General features: G+C 42.7%; 1 protein-coding gene across 3 annotated transcripts in view; it reads left to right on the top strand.

Moving 5' to 3' along the window:
* slc35f3b (solute carrier family 35 member F3b) overlaps window positions 1-17,920 on the top strand; it is a 121,444-nt gene extending 103,524 nt beyond the window's left edge. For all 3 annotated transcript variants that reach the window (XM_079511728.1, XM_079511727.1, XM_079511726.1), the window contains exons 6-10: window positions 8,844-8,969; window positions 11,083-11,275; window positions 12,434-12,523; window positions 12,897-13,155; window positions 13,508-17,920. In XM_079511728.1, the coding sequence (XP_079367854.1) occupies window positions 8,844-8,969; window positions 11,083-11,275; window positions 12,434-12,523; window positions 12,897-13,144 (657 nt within the window). In that variant the 3' untranslated portion in view covers window positions 13,145-13,155; window positions 13,508-17,920. The remainder of the gene's footprint in view (window positions 1-8,843; window positions 8,970-11,082; window positions 11,276-12,433; window positions 12,524-12,896; window positions 13,156-13,507) is intronic.
* The last annotated feature ends 989 nt before the right edge of the window (window positions 17,921-18,909 follow it).

Below are 18,909 nucleotides of genomic sequence, written 5' to 3'. Positions count from 1 at the left end.
AATGGTGGATTTAACTTTGACTACCAAATACAGTATATCCTATTCATATCAATATTAAAACAAAACCAAGAACAGTTCTGACTGTTGACAAGTGCTTTGTCAATTTTTGAGATATATAATAGCCAATAAAAACATATATAAATATTTTTTACACACAGTAATACACGTAATACAGATCTTCTCTTATGGGGGTCCCTGGCATATTTTCAAATGGGGGTCCGCGGGCTAATAAATGTTGATTTAGGGGTCCTTAACATGAAAATGTTTGGGAACCACTGGTGTATGGGACTCGTTTGTGAGAAAGAAGGGAGACGATGTATTGAACATTCGCTCAGCCTAAGACAGCTGTTCAGGGAGCCAAGCAAGTGCCAACAGTAACAGCGTTAGCATGTAGCTAACGTAGCATCACAATTGCAAGTTGCCACTGCCAGGGGAAACAAATGCATCAGGATGATCTGGCTATAAATAATCGATTATATCACATCACCGGCGCGATGCAGAATCATGCAAGGCCGCACTGCGATGTCTTCATATTAAATGAAACGTCCACTGGATTGCATGAAGGAAGTTTTCATCCTCTCCCGGTTGGAGCGGACTCAGCGGAGCCTGGAAGCATTAGCACTGATGGGGTATGTAGTTCTTTTGACTTGCGTCAGCAAGTCAAAAGAGTGTTGGCTCACTGAAAGATGACTACAACAAAGATGGGCGCTTCTGTTCTTTTGGTTGGCAGCGCGACCAGTTGAAAATGTCATTCACGATCCTGCACGCTCCTGTTGATTTACATTCCCGTCCCGTCCCGATCACGGGATTAATACAAATATTAATCCCATCCCGCGTGAATCCTGCGGGAATCCCGTGACCCGCGGGAGTCCCGACAAAATGTCAGTCTCTACTGTAGACCACGTACTGTTTCCCAAATGGTGGGTCGGGACTCGGACCCATTTTTGATGGGTCACGACTCGAGTAAAAATCGCATTTTCTTTTCCTAAATTAAAAAATATATATAAATATAAATACATATATAAAGTTATGCATCCTTTCTTTCACCCGGAAAATACATTGTGTAACCGCGATCATCTGTTTTGGTATTGGCCCGTGGATAAAGGTTGTTTTGGCCAAAAACGCAATCCGTCAAAAGAATCCTATATGCATTTTTGTAAATCTATTTACATTGAGTCGGATGGGATCATTTACTTTTTTATCAGTTGCCTAGCAACCTAGAACCATTGAACCGTTGGCGAAGGGCGTAATCTATTAGGAAAAAACACTAAAAAGACCAAAGGACTTAAATCACCATCTTAGGCAGTCAATGTGTTAAAAAGAAAGAAATGTGTGAAATGTGTTTCATGCACATCTAAAATAGCAGGGAGGGATGCCTTCCTCTAGTTACTAGAGGAAGGAACCAACACTAGTCTAAGGTCAGGGGAAAATACCCAATTTTCTTGTGAGGTTGTGGCCTGTGTGAGATTTTTGTAGGTGCACAAGAAAGTCGTTTGCGTATGCAACTGATGTGTCTGCAAGCATGTTTACGTAGGCAACCGGTGTAACAGAAAGTATGTCTGTTAATTTGGCTCAGGCTCCCCCTCTCACAGGCTGCAAATGAGAGGTGGCATTTTTGGCCCTCATTCATTCATTCATTCATTCATTGGCTTTTATTTTATTATTTTTTCCTCTTCTCCCAGTATCAATGTCAGACTATCTGGTAGTCATGCAGTTCAAATAACTCATTGTCAGTGCCGGACAGTAACTACACATTCTGAAAATGTATGAGTATATCGTTGCTATCGGGCATAAACCTCTTATCTCCATATTCTAACTTTCTGTGTTTTTTTGTAAATTAACTTCCTACTTGATACTGTCATGCAAAATAATCAAAAGTAGCAGATCTACAAGCTCGAAACACGGTGCTGTTATTGTACATTTTTTGTCATTTTACTTTTGCATACTTGGTGGTCGGTATCATATCAGTATCATGGCCGGTATCATGTCAGTATCATGGTCAGTGTCATGTCAGTATTGTGGTCAGTATCGTGGACAGTATCATGGTCAGTATCATGGTCAGTAAAATGTCAGTATCGTGGTCAGTATCATCATCATGGTCTGTATCATGTCAGTATCATGTTTGTCAGTATCATGTCAGTAATCATGTCAGTATCATGTCAGTAATCATGTCAGTATCATGGTCAGTATCGTGATCAGTATCATGTTAGTATCATGGTCAGTGTCATGTCGAAGGTCTTGCATTTTTCATTTCCAAATTATAAATGTGAAGTCTCTCTTTATAGATGTCATAATGAAGATCACGCCACCTGCGTTCAGATTTCAATAACAATTGAATTGAAATGTTCTACAAGCTCGTTGACTGAGCCCTGAGGGGGGACGGGTGTGGAAGAGAAAGCCTGCATACATTTGTCGCTGGTGGCTTCAGTAATAAATCATTGATTGAATCGTGAATATGTCTTTTTGAACATTTGTGCACACAAACATTTATTTTCTTTTAAAAATGTTTTTATTCAGGTTTTATAACAGAAGCCCAGGGGCAACTATTAAACGGACATAATAAAATATAAAAATAAAACTCAATCCCCTATCCCACCCTCCCCCCACCCACAATCCCAAGGATTGTGCACACAAACATTTGACAGCAATGATCAGATAGTGCCCTCTCTCTGAATACAGAGCTTCCTTTTTTTTAGTCCCGGTTAGAATACCGGTTAGATACCCTGAAGAAGGCATTTTGTTGCCGAAACGGTTTCAATAACAGTTTCTTGCATCGTGACTACGAGCTGTGCGGCCTCTTTTCCTTTTTTCAAGTTTTATCTCCTGCGGTCAGCACCTCCCCACTATTGGTGTGCGCTCCTACCTCTTTGTTTGTACAGTAGAACCTATAACATATATATTATATGGGCTGCCTGTTAGACTGCATGTTGGGTGTGTGTGCTACAATGTGCAGGTGAGGACATATGTCTGCGTTGAGTAACAGGGATGAGGTGCAGGTCAGCCGAGTGGATTAGCGCTGCATTAGGGAGGTGACAGCAAGATAAATGAGAAATGTTTGTTGCTGCTGCTTGGCCAGAACCCATAGGCACCCTGCATGGCCTCTCACTGCAGTGCAGGCCGCCTGTCAGTCACAAACTGTACCGTCCAATTCCTGGAGAGTGCTGTTTCTTTCACTGGGTCAGACACCTTGTATGTGTCAGTGTTTTGTTTTTTTACTCCGTCAGAGAGAGCCCTAACTCTGGATGTTTCAGCACAATGCAAGCATCAGAGAGGAAATTAAATTAACCTATTAACGACTGAGGGCGATTCTACAAATGCCACAAATGAGGCAAACTCTCCCACCGATTTCATTGTGCATCAAGATCCATTCAAGATCCACCATTTGTAACCCATTTCTTCACACGGTGCCAATTGCCTAATCTGTAATCCTGGGCGCTACTCACCCTCTGACAAGTGACAACCTGGTGAGAGCCCCAAACTGAGCTCATGCTTTGTTCAATGCATGAGGAGTGAGCAGGCCGCTTCTTATCACCTGACAGGGGGGAGTATAGGACGCCTTCTATGACCTATGAGAATAAACCAAGGCAAACCAGGCTCGGTTTTTCCTCACTTTCTAATCCATTAAGAGTCGTAATTCAAATAATTCTGTGCACACTACACTACCCGTAACTTGGAAGCATCCTTGTGTGTGATGATGAATGACAATGACCTCTACGGGGGCCTATAGGCTGCAGCGGTGCTGTACATCACCTAGCCAACATTACATTGCTGTTGTTGCACAAGAATGATTGGATTTGACTCCCCCACACCGTGCTCTCCTGCCTCATTATCATATGAAGGAGCCTCAGATGCCCTGCATTGCTGCAGATGTCAAAACACTGCACTCCTCGTCGTGAGAGGGGGGGGGGAGATGGGGGCTTACAATGTTTACCTGTTTTTCAAGGCTTTCATCTGAGACAAGGCAATAGGGAGAATGGGATACAGCTACTGGTTCACAACATCGGGGCCGTGGGACCACTGGTCCATTTGGTTCCATTTGTACACCCTCAGAGTTTAATTAACACTGAGGATTTTACAGTGCAGCCTATAGGGAACCACAGAGATTTGGCATTGTATCAAATTGAAGTTTGTGGCCTAATGCATATCAAACTGTGGGGGTCCTTGAAATGAACAAAAAGATTGGGATTGAGAATGGTTGGGGTACAGCCTGGGGGAGAGATGGGCGGGCTGAATGAGAATGGTTGGGGTACAGCCTGGGGGAGAGATGGGTGGGCTGAATGGTTGGGGTACAGCCTGGGGGAGAGATGGGTGGGCTGAATGTATGTGACAAAGACAGTGGAAGGAAGGGGGGGGGGGGGACAGATGAAGATGTGATGAAACACTAGCCTGGCGCAGCCAGACTCATAGCGAGGGTTCACTGATGTTTCCTCCCCGCATAAGAATCTTCAGTGAACCCTCGCTATGAGGCTGGCCAAGCCAGGCTAATGAAACACAGCTTGGAATGCACTTCCATTACACCTTATAGGCAGCCTCTTTGGACAGCTTTAAAGCACAGCTCAAGACCTATTTCTTTTTTTACGCTTGCTTTTAGATTTTTTTTAATCTCTGTGTTGTCCTCACTGTAGTGTTATGCCTGGTTCACTGCTGTTTTTGATATTATTTAAAATGTTGTTTGATGCTTTTGCTTTCCCTCCCCCCCATTGTTACAAAACCCTTTTGGGTCTAGGGATAAGAGTTTGTAAGTTACATACAAATATTGACCAGGCTGTTGAGCATGAGAGGTGCAAATAATAGAGGCAACACAGTTTGAGTCAAAGATGCAATGTGCCTTTACTCTTTAGCGCAATTATGTACAATACACACTTGGACAAAATGTATGCACAGAGCATACAATAAACCAAAAACCTAAATAACCAAAGCAGCTAGGGAAACAAAAGACTGACTGACTAACTAGTATAGTTAAGCCTGCCTATAGTGCCTACCCAACTTCTCTAAAATACACAAGTCACAAGTGGCAAACACACCCCTTACCTAGTGTGCTTAACAAATGTTCTGCCTAGTGCCCACGTGATGTCTAATGTATAGATGTCTTTCCTGTCCCAAGGCAGAGCATACAGTACAATTTACTATACTGTATAGGAGAACAGATACCAGAATACAAAGGTTTGCTCTGGGAATTGATGGCTACAAAACCAGGGCTACAAAAGAACTGAGCTGAGGTGGGCCATACAGGCCGAAACGCGTCCGTTTGTCAGTCTCAGTCAGAGGTGAATAAAATCATGCAAAAGGACATACAATGAGTGCTGGCATTCTTCATCTCTACTTATATCCTCGAGCCTTGCACCTATAAGGATTTTGTTTGAACCTGGAGTGCTGCGGGTTGTCTGCTACAGGCAGTACTATTCTCTGAGGTGGGACTAGCCTTGGTCCCAGCCTTACTCATCTGCGAAGAGAAAAGCCTGGTCACAACCTAAGGCAGAGACGGTATTGGCAGAAGTTGAATTGAAATTATTTTTGCATAATTGTCAATCGTTTTCATGTTGACACATGAACATTTTTCAAAAAAGAGCAGAAGTAGCAGATCTACAAGCTTACACGTAAAAAAAACCCTGCATAACGAAATATGGAGAAATATGGAGATACAAGGTTTTTGGCGAGGATATCGTCTCTGTCGTGTGTAGACCTCCTATCTCCAAAACTGTTACTTTTCAGGATTCAAATGTCAAAAGCATCAAAAGTAGCAGATCCACAACCTCAAAACGCTTTGGTTAAGTCGTATGGTTGTGTATTGTAGGCAGCAGAACATGCACATGTGGCGCCAGCTAAAAACACCAATGCACTAAAAATATACTTATACAATTACCAATAAAATACAAGTAATAAAGTGCAAGGTGCTTAGCTTTAAAATAACCAACGACTACGCCACCTTTGTGAGAGGTCTGGTCCTCTATTAAAATACAAATATAAAAACAAGGCAACACAGGTTCGTGGACAACTTTAAATATAAAAGGCAAACTTAAAACAGAGGCCGATTTGAATGAACAAACAAATACTTTTATTACACTAAAATACAAGGGGCATCTATAAGCCGTCATAAAATACATTAGTGACCAAACTCTAAAGCCCTAATTAAATCCTAAAACAAAACTATTAACCAAAATAAAACAAAGCAATCAATAACTGTTAAAACGTCATTTCACTGTCACATGTGCAAAGTAGCAGGGGGGATTATTCGGTGTGCATCAGGCTTCTACTTCCTTCCGTCGACACTGTAACACACAAGGGCAGCAACCAGTTCATCCGTTCCACAATAATTTACTCTAGTGATGGTTCCACAGATAGGTCCTATGTTGGCAACACTACAGAGCAGGTACTTACAGACAGCCCAGGTTTTACCCTGGGCCCTTCTGATGATGGCGTGTAGTGTTGCAGCCTCTCTACCATCTCCTCCGTTCCTAGGCCAAGTTCACCTGGCTGAACTCCTCTCGCATCTGGCAGTCCCCCGCCCCCACGGCAAGGGGCGCAACTCTGGAGGTCGTGGTCGTGGCGCTTATAGAGTCGAGGGACATGGCTACCACTGGCCCCCACAGGGGTCGTGGTCGTGGCACTTACAGCCCTTCTCGTGTCGACATCATGGCTACCACTGGCCCCCGGCTGCATCTTGGCCCCCAGCCATGGTCACTGCCCTCTTCACACCCTCCTTCAACCTTCCTTCGGGTTCTGCAGCCCTCTTCCCTGCTTCTCCTCTCCCAAACACTCCAAGTCTGTTATATAGGTCTCCTCGTTAGTAGACACACCCACACCCAGGTGCAAGTCATCAGCTGCAGGTCCTCATTGCTCAGTGGGATATTTAGCCAGTCAGTGGAAAGAAAATATGGTTATACCAAATCATGCAACAGTGAAACTCAACACAAGAAATATCAAGCAAACAATAAAGTAAAACCACGCGACAATAATCTTATTCTAAAGCATGCAAAATATAGAACACAGCAAACACAAAATTACATAATAAAGCAAAACACAACACATCTAAATTTCCACCGGCTCACATCTCCCCACACTGAAAGGTTGTCAGTCCCTGCAACCCAAACAAAATGTCTACCTTTCACATCACATCATTTTTTTTTATTTTTTTTTAAACCCTGTTAAAAGTTTTGCCTTTTAAAAGTTGTCCTGCCGACTACAGCCAATTTGTGGCGCCAGCTAAAAACACCAATGCACTAAAAATATACTTATACAATTACCAATAAAATACAAGTAATAAAGTGCAAGGTGCTTAGCTTTAAAATAACCAACGACTACGCCACCTTTGTGAGAGGTCTGGTCCTCTATTAAAATACAAATATAAAAACAAGGCAACACAGGTTCGTGGACAACTTTAAATATAAAAGGCAAACTTAAAACAGAGGCCGATTTGAATGAACAAACAAATACTTTTATTACACTAAAATACAAGGGGCATCTATAAGCCGTCATAAAATACATTAGTGACCAAACTCTAAAGCCCTAATTAAATCCTAAAACAAAACTATTAACCAAAATAAAACAAAGCAATCAATAACTGTTAAAACGTCATTTCACTGTCACATGTGCAAAGTAGCAGGGGGGATTATTCGGTGTGCATCAGGCTTCTACTTCCTTCCGTCGACACTGTAACACACAAGGGCAGCAACCAGTTCATCCGTTCCACAATAATTTACTCTAGTGATGGTTCTACAGATAGGTCCTATGTTGGCAACACTACAGAGCAGGTACTTACAGACAGCCCAGGTTTTACCCTGGGCCCTTCTGATGATGGCGTGTAGTGTTGCAGCCTCTCTACCATCTCCTCCGTTCCTAGGCCAAGTTCACCTGGCTGAACTCCTCTCGCATCTGGCAGTCCCCCGCCCCCACGGCAAGGGGCGCAACTCTGGAGGTCGTGGTCGTGGCGCTTATAGAGTCGAGGGACATGGCTACCACTGGCCCCCACAGGGGTCGTGGTCGTGGCACTTACAGCCCTTCTCGTGTCGACATCATGGCTACCACTGGCCCCCGGCTGCATCTTGGCCCCCAGCCATGGTCACTGCCCTCTTCACACCCTCCTTCAACCTTCCTTCGGGTTCTGCAGCCCTCTTCCCTGCTTCTCCTCTCCCAAACACTCCAAGTCTGTTATATAGGTCTCCTCGTTAGTAGACACACCCACACCCAGGTGCAAGTCATCAGCTGCAGGTCCTCATTGCTCAGTGGGATATTTAGCCAGTCAGTGGAAAGAAAATATGGTTATACCAAATCATGCAACAGTGAAACTCAACACAAGAAATATCAAGCAAACAATAAAGTAAAACCACGCGACAATAATCTTATTCTAAAGCATGCAAAATATAGAACACAGCAAACACAAAATTACATAATAAAGCAAAACACAACACATCTAAATTTCCACCGGCTCACACACACGTACAGGACGGGACACAATGGCATGAGGCTCTGGCAGCAGAAAAACGAATCACTCTCTGTCCTGGACAAACATAATGAAATCGTCTCAGGTGGAAACCTCATTATGTCCAAAACAGTTACTCTTCAGGATTAAAAAAAAAAAAAAAAAAAAAAAAACAGCTACAAACATGACAATTTGCGCCACGTTTCGAGCTTGCAGATCTGCTACATTTGATGAGTTTGCGTGACACTGTTGTATAGTATGATATCCAATTGTATTGCATTTATTTAGGAAAACAATAAAAAGTTAAAATAGGTTTGGAGATATTAATGACGTTTCCTCCCAACAGCAACGATATAATGCAACGGAGAACTCATTCCGAGACTGAACACACTGATGTGAGCAATGCATCCTTGCCTCATTCCAGATAGTGGCGGCCATCTTGGCCATAGCAGGCATCGTGATGACGACGTATGCGGATGGATTCCATGGTCGCTCCGTCATCGGCATCACTCTGGTGGTGGCTTCTGCTTCTGCATCCGCACTCTACAAGGTACGCTACTATGACACACTCTACAAGGTACGCTACTATGACACACTCTACAAGGTGCGCTACTATGACACACTCTACAAGGTACGCTACTATGACACACTCTACAAGGTACGCTACTATGACACACTCTACAAGGTACGCTTCTATGACACACTCTACAAGGTACACTGCTATGACACACTCTACAAGGTACGCTGCTATGACACACTCTACAAGGTACGCTGCTATGTGGCACACAATGACACACACTCTACAAGGTACGCTACTATGACACACTCTACAAGGTACGCTGCTATGTGGCACACAATGACACAGCGTACCTTGTAGAGTGTGTCATAGTAGTGTACCTTACAAGGTACACTACTATGACACACTCTACAAGGTACGCTACTATGACACACTCTACAAGGTACGCTGCTATGACACACTCTACAAGGTACGCTGCTATGACACACTCTACAAGGTACGCTGCTATGTGGCACACAATGACACACACTCTACAAGGTACGCTACTATGAGGCACACAATTACACGTAAGCAAAAGCAGCAATACTACAATATTGTTGCTGTCGGGAAGAAACCTATCAATCACCATATTCATTTCTTTTTTTGTAAATGAAGGTCCTACTTGATCATACTACAGTGTCACACAAACGCATCAAAAGCAGCAGATCCACATCCTCGAAACGTGGAACGAATCAACGTGTTTTGAGCTTGTAGATCTGCTACTTTTTCTATTTTTGAATTTTAATCCTGAAAAGTAATATTTTTGGACATACTCTATGAGGTTTCCACCGACGTAGACCAGGCCTGTATTGAAACTTTTACTTGAGTAAAAGTACAAAAGTATTGGCATCAAAATATACATATAGTAGTACTCAGATGCTCACAATGCATCACGATGTCCATGTACATCCGAAGTGAGGTTTAAATCTTGTTAAATTTAAGTGTGGTTCAACCTCTGATCAATAAATGTATTTTTCTCACCCAAATAACGTCCATAAAGGAGTTTTATAGTACCTCAAACTTGGCTCTATCTTTGCCCTCATGCAGCATTCCAGGACCTATTACTTACATCAGTACTGTGGGGATATGACTCAAGAGGACCCAGTAGTCTACACCGATTGTTCACTTTTATAGCCAATTTGTTTCAATGTATGTGGAATTTAAAGTTATACATTTATTGAAACGTGCATTTGCCATAACTGTGTACAACACAATGACGGCGAATTATTCATTACACCCTGTGTTTCTGTTATGAGAAGACAGGAGGAATGTCAGGCTGTCATATACAGTACGTTGTTATGCACATCATAGCATACATAATATACTCACGTTAAATGTGCACATCAGTGAGGTTTAGTGGTGTCATAAAACTTCACAGCAACAGATGCATGCACGGCAGTAGGCAATCAAGCAGTCCCATAAAAGTTGAGTGTCCTCTCTCTTCTCTTCCATCGTGTGGAGGAGATATCCACAACACGTGCGCACGCACGCACGCACGCACGCACGCACGCACGCACGCACGCACGCACGCACGCACGCACGCAAACACACACACACACACACACACACACACACACACACACACACATACACACACATACACACACACCATTCTGCATAATGGCTACTTTTACTTTAGGTAATTTAAGTACATTTTGACACCAATACCAGCAAGCCAAATTATGTCATGATGACGTTATGATGAAGACGTCCTCTGGTGATGTTCAGGACTAGGCCAGATCACAGCCCATATGGGGATGATCTTTACGTCATTTCCAGGACGTCTTCACCAGTTGAAATAATTGCGACTTTCGGTCGCAATTATTTCAACTGGGTGACTGCTGTGAAGACTAGGTGACTGCTGACCAGGGATGTCCGTCTTAGTGGGCAGAATTTATGTTGGTTGAAATCAGGTGATATTCTGGGCCAGGTGTGACTAGTCTTGGTTTGACTTGATTTGGCCCCAATAGAGACGTCACTAATTTGTCCAGGTCCTGACCGTGCTTGCTGGGATACATTTAGAATACATTTTATTATTGATACTTTGAGAAGTAAAACATGCGAGTAGTACTTTTTTCCATGTCTCTGCTGCTTCCATCCACTCTAGGTGCTGTTCAAGATGGTCCTGGGCAGTGCCACGTTCGGAGAGGCCGCCCTCTTCCTGAGCATCGTGGGCTGTGCCAACTTCGTCTTGCTCAGCTTTGTGCCGATCATGCTGTATTTCACTCGCGTGGAGTACGTGGACTCGCTAGAAGACGTGCCCTGGGCCTACGCGTGTGGCGTGGCAGCCCTGCTTCTAGGTATGTACGGAGGTTGGATATATCGATGTTGTTGCCAGGCAGAAACCCCCTATCTCCATCTCCCATCTCCTATCACATCTTATTCTATCGCAAATTCATACGTAATGGTAAATGGTGCATTTTATATAGCGCTTTTCATCCAAAGCGCTTTACAATGAATGGATGTAATTGTGCATTACATCCATTCATGTAATCACCCCCATTCATACACCGATGGCGGAGGAAACCAACCTGCACATCTGGAGCAATTAGGGGTTCAGAGTCTTGCTCAAGGACACTTCGACACTAACTCTGTCAGACAAAAGCATCAAAAGTAGCAGATCTGCAAGATCAAATCTGCTGCTTTTGCCTTTTTTTAATTTAAATCCTGAATCATGAAAGGTAACTGTTTTCCACCCGACAGAGATGATATACGTAGTCCATAAATGCTTGTTAAAGGTAGATTATTTATTTTAGTTATTTATTTTTTGTTTAAAAAGTGAAAACTCTATTCTGATAATCACCCATTGTGAACCATAGTGTTTGTTCAGTGACAAGGGTCCCCGTCTCTCCAGCTCTTTAGTTAAAAAAAGAACTGGAGAAGAAGAAGAAGCATTTTTAAGCTATTTGGAAATGGAACACTATACCATTGGAGCTGATAAATTGGTTCTCTTTCCTGATTGGCTGAAACTGGCAACCCACCTGAAAAAATATTTTCTTTTTATTAACAGGGGTCTTTCTGACAGGAAGACCCCTGTTAGAGCTATTTTAACACAAAAATATCACTTAGGGCGGCTATATTATCTTTAGGTTTCTGCCAATGTAATTTCTTGTATTCATATCTTTCATAATTATTTGCTGACTAGTGCCCCCTGTCGTATTGTCAGTTTGCAAATACTTTGTTTTCCAGAAGTCTTGAATTCATGGAATGTTTTGTTGTCGTTGCTGTGGCTGTAAAGAGGCTGCGCTTCCGGTAGGAGACACAAAGAGTCTCCTTTGTGTCTCCATAAGGAGCATAGAGAGCATAGGTGATCAAATTATTGGCTTATAGGAATGCAAAAAAATAATAATCATGAATTCAAGTCTCCATGGGGTGAGTAAGCGATAGTTATTTGGGGGTGAACTATCCCTATAAGTATGCATGTTTTGAGGTGCTGTGCTTGTGCTCTCGCCCGGCAGCGTTCAACATGCTGGTGAACTTTGGTATCGCCATCACCTACCCCAAACTGATCTCCCTGGGCATCGTCCTGAGTGTTCCCGTCAACGCCTGTAAGCTCTTCTTCACTGTTTTTTACCTTATTTTGTCCACTGACGGCCCGGGAACCCCCAGGGGTCCTTGAGGGAGTTCCAGGGGGTCCCCAGCTATTTGATAGTTTGGAACCAAATGGACCGTTAACGGGTCCATTTCGTTCCATTTGTACACTCTCAGAGTTAAATTAACATTGATTTTACAATATATGTAAATTGGGGGTCCCAGAGATAGAAATGCCATTAAATGTGGGGCCGTAGACTAATGCATTTCAAACTGGGGGGTCCTTGAAATTAAACGGGTTGAGAATCTCTGCTAGAGCTGTAAAAATCTTCCCCGGCATATCTTTTCAAATGGGGGTCCTTGTCATGAAAAAGTTTGTGGTCTTCACAGTGGTGGACCTGTACACGTGCGACATCAACTTCAACATGGTGCGTCTCATCGCCGTGTTCAGCATCTGTCTGGGCTTCGTCATGCTGCTGCTGCCCGAGGACTGGGACGAGTGCCTCATCCGCTTCCGCGCCAAGATGCTGCGCAAGCGCGACGAGCAGCCAGCGGAGGGCAGCGGAGAGCCGGGCGCCAACACAGGGCTCAACTGGAGCCGGAGGGCCAGGAGCTCCATGTCCACGTTCGCACATTGATTCAGAGCAAGGTTAGGGTTTTATTTTATTCATTTATTAGATTGATTAGATAGAAATGTTTCCTTTCATTTTTATTTTGTTTTGACCTTTGTTTGTTTGTTTTCAATGTCAATTTAGTTTTGGTTAGTTTGTGAGTACAGTATCAATATACACATACAAAGGTGTCCATGGCAAAGTATTCACACAAAGACACAATACAGTTTCATATTAGTTAGCATACTTACTTTTATTTAAATTAATTAAATGTTTTCCCTTCCTTTTGGACCTTTTCACCATTTCATCAGATCACTACATCCTCGTACATTGGAAAACTTGCAACATTGCCCAAATAAAATATAATATTTCATTCTTTTTCAATTCCAGGTGTGAGGAAGTTACAGAACTTTTGTGTTTCTGAGGCAGTTGAAAACCTGTCGACTTTGGCGGCTTTTAACGACAAACACCTACCCATCATCACCTACCTTTTAAGATCCAAAGACGAATGCCTGACAATACTGAATGCCTGACAAAGTAACAAAACAAGAGGAGAAACGGTCGACGGTCGGTGGCATCCCCTCAGGTGTAAAACTCTGGCATAGCTGTATATCTACCTGCCTTTGCGTGCACTGTACATGCATGCATATGTTCACACCTCGTATGGATGGATGTCCCTGCTGCTGTGAGCCGGCGGTGTGAAGAGACAATGTCAGGATGTGTCATTGTTGCGCTGAATGAAGCCGTCACTGCGTGTGCCTCTCTGCGCTTGGCAGGTGAGAGGAGTTTATAGGCCGTCTTTGACCGATTGGGCCCAGGTGTGGACCTGCTGTGATATATAACGCCGTCCCGGGGCGGAGCTCTCTCTCTCTGGACAGCCGATGTCGACAAACACACCCGCAGCTCCGTCTCACCGCTTAGTCACAAAGGAGAGACCCAAATTAAAAATATTTGCATTAACCTTTTTATTTTTTTTAAATCATTATCTGATGGTTCAGGTCCGTCATGATGTTTTTCTGAGGCTGGACTCACACATGCGCTTCAGCCAAGAGCTAGCGCATCTGAAATGCAAGCCGATCCATTTCAACAACACATTTATATTGTGGTGGTGGGCACGGGTGTGTAGTTCCTTTGACGTATGTTAGAGTGTTGACTCACTGAAAGAAAACTACAACTGAAATGGCTGCCAAGTGGGGTCAGTGTGCGGTGCCTCTGTCCTATTGGTTGGCGGGCCGATCGAGGTTCATCAATGTTGAACTTGCTGCGTCACACCCATCGAACTTTGCGCGCTTCGGCGCCTCCAGCGATCTGTCTCTTTTCCTCCCATATGATGGAAGTGAACGGGGAAGCGGACGCGATCTGAAGCGCACATGTGAGTCCAGCCTGATTCACTGCGAAGGGTGAGATCTTGCAGGACTCTTGTCTTGCCATTTTGGTTGTTGAGACATTGGACACAGAAGCTATTTCTGTTTGAAAATATACACCAATTCCAAAGACCAATGCCTAAAGGACTAGGTTGGTTCACACCAATCAGCATAACTATAACTATAATCAAATGATGAACGATAATGTTATCGCTAACACACACTGTGTGCACGCACCCACCCACGCACGCACGCACGCACGCACGCACGCACACACACACACACACACACACACACACACACACACACACACACACACACACACACACACACACACACACACACACACACACACACACAGAGAGAGAGAGGCAGAGATCTATCAGCCTCTGTGGTGCTGTAAGACACATGCATAATGGATCATCTTAACTCTGATGGTTAATTCTAAGATTGTGGTAGCAGGCTACCTAAGCTAGTGGTTTCCAAACAGAAGGATCTAAATGGTTTAAATCAACATAGTTATAGTTCTCGTGCTTGGTGTGAATAGCGCTAATCTTGCAATCAGTGTTGATTTTGACGGCAAACTTTTATTTAGTTTTAGCCATAGTCTTTTGAATAAAAAAATCATATTTGAGTCATCTGAAATGTTAGTTTTAGTCTAGTTTTAGTTGACTAAATACCATAAGATATTAGTCGACTAAAATGGATTTTGTCGGGCCGTGATGGCCTGCCGAAAATAGCACATCGGCTACTTTCGGAGAGTGACACCTGGCACACAACCTTGCTCTGAGTTCTACTGGATCTCTTCTCCACTAGTCCCTCCCTAACATTTTAGTCTTGTTTTTATTTGTTGTCGAAAATGTCAGTATATTTAGTCTTAATTTTAGTCATCATAGCATAGTTTTTGTCAGTGAAAAAAGGGTGTCGACGAACAATTTTCGTCACGGTTTTAGTTGACGAAATCAACACTGCTTGCAAAGGGGTCAAGTTCTTAAGCTGATGATGGTAAATAAATACCTGCTAGGTCAGAACACTTGCCGACTTGGTCTCTTGGAACATTTATATTGAATTTTTTTTAAATTTCTTTTTACTATAGAGCATGTTGGTAATGGTAGTGTAAATAAGAGGAGAAAAACATGAGTTTCCTCTTGCAGCAGCTTTCCAAAACTCCCTGCTACTCGACAGCTTATCTCTGCGACATTATAATCACACTAGAAAGTAGCAACCGTCTCCGAATACTCACAGCTTCTGCTTCCAATCAACTCAGTCAATGAATAGATCAAACTTCTTTCAACTGTGATGTGGTGCACAGCAAGTACCATTTTGGATGGACCAAAAACAGACTCACAATAAGTAAGATGAGCGCTTTTAATACTTGAACCATAGATCCATTTATTTATTTATGTATTTATTTTTAAATGCAACCATAGGTATATATAGTAGCCTCCCCTTTGGATTCTAAATCACAAGACTTTACACTTCGAGAGCTTTTCGGACGGGGAGCGACAACGCCTGCCTTATTCTCGCTTGGTCACACTAGCTGCGCTCCTCGTGTGAATAAGCAATTTTTAATGTGTAGGAAAACACACATTTCAACTGTTGCAGAGAGGCGGGCGTGTGCCTAAGATGAGCGTGAACGGCTTGTCGCTCCGCCCGCCATTACCCGCACTTTCCTACCTGCCCTCGGCTCTTGTTGAAAATGAAATACAAGGCTCCCCGTGTGGAAAGCCCGTAACATTCTAATGTCAGAAGACTCAGAACCACTAAAATGTTGTTCTCTTTTGGGAGAAGAATAACTTGCAAAACTGACTGATGCAAAAAAAGAAAGAAAAAAGAAAGTCTCACTGTGGCTATAGTTTCACTATGCGATGTGTCCATCTGTGCTACATGAGGTCAAATACTCGGCTATTGTATCTATTTTCATTCATGACACATCCCGAGGCACGTCAACTCCTGAGAAAAAATAATAACTTTACGAATATTATTTCCAAACGTATGCTCGTTACGATATATTATGAATATTATGAATTATGGATACCACATGAGATTGCAGACGCTATTTTTAGGGGCGTGACTCACGCTCAAAACGTGGCACGAAGTGAGCTTGCGGATCTGCTACTTTTGCCATGTTTGAATTTGAATCCTGAAAAGTTACAGTTTTGGACCTACAGTATGAGGTGAGTGGTGAAAGTAGCTAATCTACAAGCTCAAAAACAATGAGTTCATTTTTGAATACAGGGCTTCACCGGGTGACTAGTCTAGTTGCTGGAGGATTATACAACAGGTCGTTCGAGGAAGCAATCTGATTGGTTGAAACAGCTTTCTAGCTGTGCTTAATCGAGCATAATGGAACGCCTAATCAAAACGTAGAAATCAGCTGCTCTGTTCTCCCAAAGCGCAGCCGACTGAGTGGCTAGGCTAGCGAATTTCTTGGGACATTTGTGGTCGTAGTGGGAATATCTTCGTTTTAAGGGTAACTGTTGTATAATTGCAATATTACACTCAAGGGTGTTTGTGTTCTTTACCGTCATTAATGCACTTCTGCATCAGAGTGTAATATTGCTTAAATAAGTCATTTTGGGGGAGAAGTGACACTTTAAGGCCGTGGTTCTCAAAATGGGGACCAGGGGTCCTTGAGGGTGTTCCAGGGGGTCCCCATCAAAATGAGTTAAAATCCCTTTAACCCTATATCGATAATAGGTGATCTACTAGCTCTCAATGTGAAAACATTATATGAAAGATTTGGAATATCCTCTGGCACCAAATACTTTCAGATGGGGTCCGCGGGCGAATACATTTGTGGGGGTCATTGACATGAAAATGTTTGAGAACCACTGTTTTTAAACGGCACTGAAGACTGATGTACATGTACAGACGGATTAGTAAACTGCCTCATTGTGAATGTATTGCCATCACTCAACCATGCACGCTAGCTATGTAGCTACTACTGTATGTACTTTTAAAAAATACTAACAAACTGGTGCAGAATAATCAGACTTAAAGCAGACTTTTTCTTTTTTAAATTTGTATTCCTTTTCTGCTGGTTGCCGACTAATCCGAGAGGACAGTGAGAGACTTGTATCTACAGAGGATTACGCATGCAGATATGACCAGAATAAGTCATATCTGAGGAGTCCACTTTCACTGCCTTTTGATTTTTCTTTGCAATTGAGCAATGCTGGGTTTTTTTGGAGGGGGGGGGGGTGGTTCATACATGAATACCCCTTTTTTTATACTTTATTGTATGACAGTGTGGCGCGAAAGTAGCTTGTAGATCAGCTATTTCCGACACGCCATGCCGTCGTACAGACAAAGTATAAAACAGGGTTTTATTCAGCACTGTTTCCCATTGTCATGCTCTATGACAATAAATAATGATATTGTATTCCTCTGGAATTATTGCTAGACATAAATGTAAACCTTTGTAAGGAATGATGATTTTTACACTGAAATGCAACATATGATTTTCACATTTGAGGAGAAAAACAAAGTGAGATATATTTAGAGCTCTAAAAATAAATGTATTAGTTCTACTGTTGGTTGTCCTCGAGTGTAATCACATGTCCTACAAAAAAAATACTTAACTACAAAACAAAAAACACATACATGTACATGTATTTTCTCCTTGATTATGACAATACAGTATACCATGGCATTATTTTATATCTGTGCTGTCAGGAAAATAACAAAACACAATGCTGCCTCATCAAAGTTGGTATGGTGACTTAGGCCTGAAACAACAGCTTCTTAATATGGCACAGTTGAGAAGCACGAGTTAAACTATTTTTTTTCCTAAAATATTTATCCCACCATCAATTGGTATACTCACTTTCGTCATCAATGTTTGTGTTTACACAATGTTTGTGTTTACAGTAAACACTCAAAACTGGCCATTCATTGTCAATGGCATTCAATGTTCGTGTTTGCACAAACACTCAAAACTGACCATTCATTGTCAATGGCATTCAATGTTCGTGTTTGCACAAACACTCAAAACTGGCCATTCATTGTCAATGGCATTCAATGTTCGTGTTTGCACAAACACTCAAAACTGGCCATTAATTTCCAACTGCATTCAATGTTTGTGTTAGGAGAAATATTTGTGTTTACACAAACCGTCAAAGCTGGACATATAGAGGCTGGCGCCCCTCAAAGAATAGCAAAAATAGCCGATCGACAAGCTCAAAACTTGTCGCTTCACGTCGTGTTTCGAGCTTATAGATCTGCTACTTTTTAGGCTTTTGTGTGACGCTGTAGTATGATCAAGGGTTAACTGATGAGGTACTCAAAAAATGGAGTGCCCTGCAACGGTGCAACCCAACAAGGCCACTGGCCATGACAATATTCCCTCCAAATTTCTCAGAGACTCAGCCATCTCCATAGCTCCAATCACCACCCACATAATAAACCTCTCCATCAAACAGGGAC

This window comes from Electrona antarctica (genome assembly GCF_951216825.1).
Source record: "Electrona antarctica genome assembly, chromosome: 10".
Lineage (NCBI taxonomy): Eukaryota > Metazoa > Chordata > Actinopteri > Myctophiformes > Myctophidae > Electrona > Electrona antarctica.
The sequence above is the reverse complement of the archived record's forward strand: the minus strand, read 5'-3'. Positions and strand labels throughout refer to the sequence as shown.